At 48.3% G+C, this 8,596-nt stretch overlaps 1 protein-coding gene across 2 annotated transcripts; it reads right to left on the bottom strand.

The window, feature by feature from the left end:
• Positions 1-1,258: 1,258 nt before the first annotated feature.
• Positions 1,259-6,643, bottom strand: LOC102408563. Of its 2 annotated transcripts, XR_003108999.3 has the most exons (5): positions 4,351-6,643; positions 3,508-3,567; positions 2,813-2,940; positions 2,465-2,568; positions 1,259-1,446 (listed from the first exon to the last, which is right to left on the bottom strand). XR_003108999.3 is itself a non-coding variant. In XM_044941968.1 (4 exons), the coding sequence occupies exons 1-4, from the start codon at positions 4,806-4,808 to the stop codon at positions 2,744-2,746; spliced, it is 633 nt and encodes a 210-aa protein (XP_044797903.1). In that variant the 5' UTR covers positions 4,809-4,965; the 3' UTR covers positions 1,259-2,743. The 2 variants fall into 2 exon arrangements, 1 of the variants encoding a protein (XP_044797903.1); XM_044941968.1 differs by having other exon boundaries at positions 1,259-2,940; positions 4,351-4,553; positions 4,636-4,965.
• Between the last annotated feature and the right edge of the window lie 1,953 nt (positions 6,644-8,596).

Below are 8,596 nucleotides of genomic sequence, written 5' to 3'. Positions count from 1 at the left end.
GGATCATGGTTCTGGTGAGGGTGGGGATATAAACTCAGAGAGGCGGGGACCTGGGGAAGGATCATGGTTCTTGTGTGGGTGGAGATAGATACTCAGCGTTGGGGACCTGGGGAAGGATGATGGTTCTGGTGGGGGGTGGGTATAGACACTCAGGAGCAGGGACTTGGGGAAGGATCATGGTTCTGGTGGTGGTGGGGATAGACACTCAGATAGGCGGGGACTTGGGGAAGGATCATGGTTCTGGTGGGCATGGGGATAGACGTGTACAGAGCTGGGGACCTGGGAAAGGATCATGGTTCTGCTGGTAGTGGGGAAAGACACTTAGAGAGCAGGGTACCTGGGGAAGAATCATGGTTTTGGTGGAGGTGGGGATAGACACTCAGAGAGCAGGGACCTGGGGTAGGATCATCATTCTGATGGGGGTAGGGATAGACACTTAAGAGAGCCAGGTACCTGGGGAAGGATCATGGTTCTTCTGTAGTGGGAATAGGTACTCAGAGATCACAGGTTCTGTGGAAGGGTCATGGTTCTGGTGTGGTGGGGATAGTCATTTAGAGAGCAGGGGACCTGGGGAAGAATCATGATTCTGGTGGTGGTGGTGGGGATAGACACTTAGAGAGCTGAGGATGTGGCATCCAGGACCATGGCAGGGCTGTGGGGGGTGCTAGGTGTGAGAATGAGGACCCCATTTACAGGCCACATGGACAGAGATGGACTTTGGCCAGCACCTCTTGTCCACACCTGCAGCACTTCTCTGGGTCCCCCAGAGCCCTGACTCTTCCCCAGTGTTGAGCAGGGGAGAAACATCTGAACTTAAAACCTGAAATGGCTCCATAGTCACAAACAGAGCTTGTCTGGAAATAAGAATTTATTTTTACTATTGAGAGAAAATAGGGGCTCAAGACAAAAGTAAGCATTTTCATGGAAAAATTATGTTCTTTTTCATGGTTGAGCTCACAGATACTAGGGAAGTCACTGTAAGATGTTTTTGTGTTTAGTAAAATAGCTATTTCACTCCAACTAATACCAGTTATTGATTATTAGCTATAGGCAAGACTCAGATGAGTCTCAGAGTTTCTCTTTTGTCCTTATAGGAAAACAGTTTGTCTATGTTTTCTCATTTTAATTAATTTTCCATAATGAACATTATTGCTGTGGTATTTATTCATTCAGTAAACACTACTGAGGATTTCTAGGCATCAAAGACATTGTGCAGCACTTTAGAGTAACAGACAAAATATCAGTGACTTAAACAAGATAGAAAAATATTTCTCTTTCTTATAAAACCCTGCGAATAGATAGTGTAGAACTGGAGGTGTGGCTCCACAACTCCACAAGGTCCTCATGCACCCAGAACTCTTCTCTTGCTTTACACGGTCTCATTTCACATAATCACTTTCTGGTCCAACATGGCTGCCCAGGTCCAGTCATCACACACATATTTAGCTAGTGGGAAGGAGGGAAACAAAGGATATGCCTAACTGTCTTCTTTGGAAGTTCCTGGAGGCTTCCAGGTGGATACTGCCATTTACATCTCATTGGGCAAATCTTGGTCAATATATATTGTTTTAAGGATGACTAAGAAAAGCAGTTTTTAATCTGAGTAGTCACGTGCTCAAAAAAGTGGGAATTCTACAAACATAGAAAAGGGAATGATTTAAAAAGATAACTATCAATCTCTAACAAGCACTAACAAAATATGTAGGGGTGTTTCATTCAAGTCAATTTAACTCAACAAACATTGATGGGGCATTTAGCACATGCCAGGCACTGGCAAGAAAGGTGTGGGCAGGGCCTCCTAGGCAGGCCTTCACCCCATCGTGCTGCTCTCCCTCTGATGAAGCAGCCATTCTTCTTTACTTTCCCATCCGATTTGGGTTTGCAGAGATAATAAAGGTATTAAAAGTATTTCCCACTAGCAGTGTTGCTTAATGCTGAACTTTGAGGGTAAATAATTGTTTTACTTACCTGACACTTAATGGGGCATCCTAGACTACAATTACCTTTAGGATTTGAGTGGGAATCATCAATCAGTATTAAATCGCTCAGATCCAGAACCACAAAATCTTAAAACTAGAATGGTTTCAGAAGCTACTGAGTCCACCCTGCTCATTATACGTAGGAGGAGGGGCTGGCTGGTGCAGGAGAATGCCTGGGGTTTGTGGTCCTCTCCAGGCCCCCGCCTCCCGCCACTAATGGGAGCACCAGTGTCCTGCAGAGGCCAGCATAAAGGACAATCCCAGGCCTGTGTCACATGTCAAGAGGCAGCGCCAAGGGAGGTTATAATTGATGCTTCATCCTGCTCTTTAATCCCCAGGTGGCTTGTTCCAATTCTGCAGATACATATCTCTGAGCCCTGCTGGAGGCAAAACTTGCTCCTCATTACCCATCTCCTTCCACCTCTCCTCTCCTCCTCTTCCTCCAGCCACCCATGCCATCATCCACCCCTTCAACACCTGCCTACCTGTCTTTATACCCATCCTTGGGTGCAGGGGTAGGGGGCAGAACTTCTCCACACCAGCCAGGTCAGTGTGTCCTGAGTAGGTGGGCTGAGTATAATTTGTTGCCCTAAGAGTAAACAATCTGGTGGTAAGTGATTGAGTGGGTGTATAGAGAGAAAATTACTCATGTCCTTCTCACTTGGGCTGAAGTTAAGCCAGGAGGGCTGGGGATTCGCCTCTCCCTGGCGCACCCGGAGGCTAACTCAGAGATGCTCCTGACATCTCCCTTGAGCAGGTTCTGGTCACACAGCCTCCAGTCTTCGATTCGGTTCCATGGGGGCCCCCACCCAGCCTGCCGCTTCCTCAGGCACCTTTCCTGTAGCTTCTGGGTCCTCATGTGCCAGGGCATGCGGAAAAAATGACTCCTCTCCTTGGGTCCATGCGGGCCTCAGCTTTCGCGGAGTGCAATATGGGAGTGGAGTGGTCAGAGTTGTCCCTCCTGTGCATGAACAAACCAGAGTTACAGATGGGGTAGTGGGATAGAGAGGGATGAAAAAAGACCAAGGGAGCATCTCAACCCAACAGGCTTCCCTGGTGGCTCAGATGGTAAAGAATCCCCCTGCCAAAGCAGGAGACTGTGGTTCAATCCCTGGGTCAAGAAGATCCCCTGGAGAAGGAAATGGCAACCTGCTCCAGCATTCTTGCCTGGAGAATTCACAGACAGAGGAGCCTTGTGGGTACAGTCCATGGGGTTGCAAAGAGTCAGACACAACTGAGCAACTAACACTTTCACTCCAGCGGAGGCAAGATGAACCCTCTTCCCACCCCACGTTCTGGAAACTGACTCTTAGATGTTTCTGTGATCTGGATTCATCTGACTCAAGGTCCCAACTGCTTGGCACAGGGTAGGGGTCACTCAGGGCTGTCAATACTCTGAACCATTCTTTAATCCTTTGGGGCAGGGGTGTGCAATGGGGCTTAAATATTGGGGGAAGGACTGGGTCTGTTTTGCTCTACAAGGAGGCAGAGAAAGTGCTGCTTGAGATGCAGAATCTCCTTTCTTCACCTGCTTTTTTGTTCTCTGTGTGTGTCTCCTGCATTTCAGAATTCCCCACGGAGAATCTACCTGGAAAAGAAAAAGCAAATATTCAAGAAGTAAAGATGCTTCTTGGAAGTTATGATAGCATCGCCTCACCTGGGGGCACTGTCCTTATTCAGGGAAGAAAATGGAGGGTTATTATTGGCTACAGACTGTGGGTGGCCTATTTCCTTGCAAGTCATCCTAAGTGGAAGGCCTAACTGCTTCAAGCTATTTTCCTTGAATTCATTTGCAAAAATTGCTCCCAGAGTCTCCCTGCAGAGAAAGAAAACACATTATTTTAAAGAGAAAGGAAAACCCAGCCTGAGAATTCCTGGTCCCCTAGCCTTGCCTTCCACACTCTTGATCACCCTTGGCTGCAGGCCTGCACCAGGAAGGCTGTGGTGGGGGAGGGCAGCCTCCCTTTCCAGGCACCATGTGGTTTTACTCTTCCAGGGCATAGGTGGAGGGTAAGCAGCATACCTAGACCTGCCTCCTCAACAGGACGGTCCTGGTCTCGGGCATTTTGGATGTTACTGCGAGTGACAACTATGTCCACAAAAATGACCCCAGGTTACAATATCCAGAGTCCAGGAAGGCCCTATGGCCAGAGGTCCATTTGGCTACCTTGAGATCTATCCTCAAGGTCATAGAACAGCCTCAGCTGGGGTCCCACTGAAGCCTGAACTCTCACTTTTTCTCCTTCCAGCATTGATTCCCTATTAGGAAACTAGTTTTTAAGGAGGTGGCAAGGAGGAATGAGACTTGGTCGGTGAATCTGTTTTAGTCTGAGAAATGAGTGAGGATCTATTTCAGGTCATCTTATCTCACCTTCAGCCTTAACAAGAACTGGGCATCCCATTGCACAGGTGGAGGAGACATTATTTATCAAAAGTTCTCTTAGGGAAGCACAGGTATTTATTTGGAAGCAGGTGTCCACAGAATGAAATCCCACAGGTAGAAGGAAGCTGCAGAAGGCGATTCCCAAATTGATCCAACAGTTCTTGTTTTGTTTGGTGGTGGAATGGGGATGGCTAGGAAGAGATGGATGGAAAAGGGCCAGTGAGAAAAATAAGCTCTATGAATTATCCCAAATCTTATAACAAATAAACTCACCAAAAGCTCTGGGTAAGTGAACATCTGGTGCAGAGGCTCAGTTTTGCCATGGGGCTAGGGATGGGTCTCAGCCAAACAAGCTTAGACCTTATGATGTAAAGGTCAACATCGATCCTAAATAAGCAAGTGAGTTTGGAATGAAAAGCAAAATCAGCCTGTCTTTTCCTTTTCATGCCACTTGAGAATGTCACCCATTTCAAAGCCAAAGGCTTTGGGCTGTGTTTGTGCTCGACAATGAGTATCCAGCACTTTGGAGGGAACACCACTCCCGGCTCATTCAGGTGGGTCACATGACAAAGGCACCCCTTTTGCCTGTCTCCTAGACTGAGAATTCACAACCTGGGAGCGAACACTTTGTGCCTCCAAATACCTCCAACACTCCCCAGGGTGACTTGGGTTTCTTTCTGAGTCTTATAGGGCTCCTTTGCCTTTATCTCAATTCCGCCTCCCCCATGGTTGGGTTGGTGTGCCTTAAATTCTTTTGGTGCATAGTATTGCCCAAGGTTCCTATTTGGATGAAGATCCTGATTCAGTAGACCTAGGTGGCCTGATATTGCACTTTTTAACACACTCCAGGTGAGGCAGTGCTGGTCAGTGGACCACAGTTTCAGTACTCACCCTCTATATTCCAGTTCATTCTCTCTATCCAATGGGTCCTCAAGAGATCGGCATCAGAGTCCCCTTGGTGGGGGGGTGGGGGTGGGGGGGGAGTGGCTAGGCCCCAAACAGCGCAAATCTAGGGAGGATACCTGGCAGCAACAGATTAATAAAGTCCCAAATGATGCTCCTGCAGACAGATGTTGGTAAGCAGCTGCTCCAGGAGCAGAAAGACTCACAAAGCCTGGGACAGAGCCGGGGTCACAGTGGCCCGCAGATTTGTGCTGCTGCTATGTGCATGGCCTTCTCTTTCTGGGCCTCCAGCTTTGGCTCTCTGACTCCTGGAAACAGGAGATTATCTTTGTAGGATGGCTTCAATAAGCAGCAGTTCAAGTCTTGACATAAAGAAGACTTCCAGGGAAATGCCACCTAAAAGAAAAATCACCTAGGAAAGCATTGGTGGGGAGATGGTGGGGAAGGACTCTCCCCTGACTTTGTTCCATGGAGCATCCCTGGAAGGCTGAGGGGAATCCCCCAAGCCTTCACTGAGGGCATGAGGCTGGTGAAGCGGGCAGAGCTGGCCGGCAGGGCTCTGGTTGCTAACCAAGGATGCTGTCTTGGGGCAGCGCCAGCACCCTCCATGGTGGACACAGCACCTCCCAGAAGATGCACCATCCCACAGGGCACCTAGCACAGCAGACCTGGCCCTGCCCCAGCCCTCAGCAGAGCACGCATGGACTGGGTCCCACAGTTGAAAATTGCAGGTGACAAACCATGTAGGGATCTGATCACATGAACAGATGGTGTGGTCCCCTTGGCACTTACATCTAGTGGCTGCTCAAACTCTAGAAAGAGTGAAATTAGAGTGTAATTACACCACCCTTGCTTCATATATTCATTTCTCATGTCAAGTGAGAAATGTCACCCTTAACCAATGGTTTTATCTTCCACGAAAACTGCCCGCCTGCCCAGGGTGGACCTGCGGATGATTTCTACTTTCATTTTAATAATGACCCTAAAGTCATCACCATCTCCCATAGCAGTGATGGTGCCCCTTGTGTGTGAAAGGACTTGCACTTTGAAAGAGCAATTCCGCGGCGCCAGATCCACAGAGACCCTGAACCCCCTCCCCACCCACTTCTGCCCGCTTGAATACACAGGGTGCCTGCCAGGTGTGGTGGGCAATGCAGAGGGGGAGGCAGCACCTGGCATCGGGGTGTGCATGGCGAAGTGCAGAGACAGACAGGCACTTAGAACCCCTGTCGTGAGTGCGATGAGAATGGTGCAGCAGGAGGGAAGCTTCCTGAAGCCACGAGGCCTGCACTGAGCCCGGGAGGCTGAGCAGGAGTCTTTTTTTTTTTTTTTAAGGAGCAAACATTATATTGAGGGTTTAAACAAGATGAGAGCATACATTGTTCACAGGTCACTACATTGGGCCCACCAGTTTAAAGTCACATGTACATTAAGTTTTCCAGAATCGTTGGTAAAGAGAAAAACATAAGGAGAGGGTAGACAAGCCAAATCAGAATAAGTAGAATTATTTTCTGGTTGGAGTTCGCGCTGCAGCAGCTCCGTTGGTCCCGCCGGGATCTCGATGTTTATCTTGCCTCCCCTTCTGGCGGGCTCCTCTTTTGTGATCGAAGCAATGGGTGAACTGGATGTCTGGGGGCCTTCGAATAGCCTGTCTTGGGCGCCACCTGCCGGGGTCCAGCCCCAGCTGATCCAGGGTATTCGAAGGAGAGACGGCATAGGCGAGGGTCAGGAAACAACTGCTTAATTACACTTTAATTAAGGATACAAAGAGTAATAGAATGAGGATAGCTCAGTAGGAACATTCAGTGGAGAAAAGAGGCTGAGTAGCTTGGTTTACGCGGGAGACCAATAAAACTTCAAGACAAGAAGTTTGCACCACTTACATAGGCCGCAGGCGTCCTTCTATTCTCCCGAAGGAGAGGAGACACTGAGGCCTCCCCGGTCGGATCTTAGAAGCCCAGGCATAATTAGCAAGCATGGTGGGTTCCGCGCTCCAGATGGAGACTCAGCCAGAATTTGAAAGAGAGAGTGACATGGGGAGACCAAGTTTTGGTGAACAAGGCCCTGAGCAGGAGTCTTATAGGGAAACACACTGGGGCTGGAAGATCTCTCCTACTCAAGGAACCAGAAGCAGCCAGCAATGCTGACGCTGAGGCTGAGGACGGCATAGGCTTAAGGAGGTGAGGATGAAAAGGCAGGCAGGGGCCAGAGCAGGAAAGGCTTCCTATGTCCTGCCTAGGGGGTTGGCTCCCACCACTGCCAGCAGGAGCCCCTGTAAGGCCTTTATGCAAAGGACCCTTTAGGAGTGGGTTCTGGAGGAGGCACAGGCAGGCCTTGCGTGGCTGCCCACCTGGAGAGGGAGGCCTTGGGATGTGCCAGCTCTGTGCTGTGCTAGCAGACAAATCCTTGCAGACTTCAGTGCTCATCTCATTATAGGTCAGATCCTCCACTACCCTTCACGCCCCAGTTGGTATTCTGAATGGATCTAGAGTCAGCCATCTGTCTGCCATGGAGGAAGTAGAACTAATGGAACCCAGCCATCAAATTCATTTTCTAACAATCAGTAGGGAAAATACTCACCACAATTAGAGAAATGGTTCATACCTAAGAAAATATTTACCTAAGAAAATAGAAAATTGACATTAAAAAAATCAACAGAAAGACAGGCAAAGGACATGTGTAAACAATAATTTCAGATAATATATAGAAGCACAAAGACTACAAATGAATATAAAATAAAATATACACAAGAAAAATATTTAATTCTATTAGTGATCAAAGTCATGACCATTTAAGCAAAGAGTTTCCACTTACCATATATCAAATTTGCCATATTTAAGAGGTAAACACCCAATTCAGTACTGAGTGGTGAGGTACACTCTCCCCAGCACAGCTGGGGCTTGTAAACTGGAGACTTAAGAAAGCAACTTGGGAAAGTAAAACCAAAAGCCATGACAATTTCTTATTCTGTGATTTTGCTCTCATGAATTTCTCTTAAGGGAATAATAAGGCAGCAGATATATTCTCAAGGACACTGCCATATTAAATGGTGGGCCCTGAATGTAGAAGTTGAGTGCTTGAAAAAACAAGATGAAACCAAGAAACACAAAAAGTCATCTCTGAGGAAATATCTCAGGTCATGGGACAGGACAAAGGGGAGGGCAGGCCACCGGCCACCAGCCACCAGCTCATGCCTCAGGAGAAGTGTTTCCCAGAATGTGTCCCCTGTAGAGGTGGAGCAGCTCAGCCAGCCTGGACGTGTAACTCTCAAGGGATAGGAGCAGTTCTGAAAGCCTGTCACAGTGACACTGAGTGCGGTTGGGGTCAGCCC

This window comes from Bubalus bubalis, chromosome 4 (assembly GCF_019923935.1).
Source record: "Bubalus bubalis isolate 160015118507 breed Murrah chromosome 4, NDDB_SH_1, whole genome shotgun sequence".
NCBI lineage: Eukaryota > Metazoa > Chordata > Mammalia > Artiodactyla > Bovidae > Bubalus > Bubalus bubalis.
The sequence above is the reverse complement of the archived record's forward strand: the minus strand, read 5'-3'. Positions and strand labels throughout refer to the sequence as shown.

Bases quoted from the DNA above. Each gene is read 5' to 3' on its own strand.
- LOC102408563 (XM_044941968.1), bottom strand. From the start codon at position 4,808: ATGAAAAGGAAAAGACAGGCTGATTTTGCTTTTCATTCCAAACTCACT. The intron at 3,568-4,350 runs GTGAGATAAGAT...TTTCTTTTCCAG, and splicing joins AGTTCTTGTTAAGGCTGAAG to GTAGATTCTCCGTGGGGAAT. The intron at 2,941-3,507 runs GTGAAGAAAGGA...GTTCATGCACAG, and splicing joins CACAGAGAACAAAAAAGCAG to GAGGGACAACTCTGACCACT.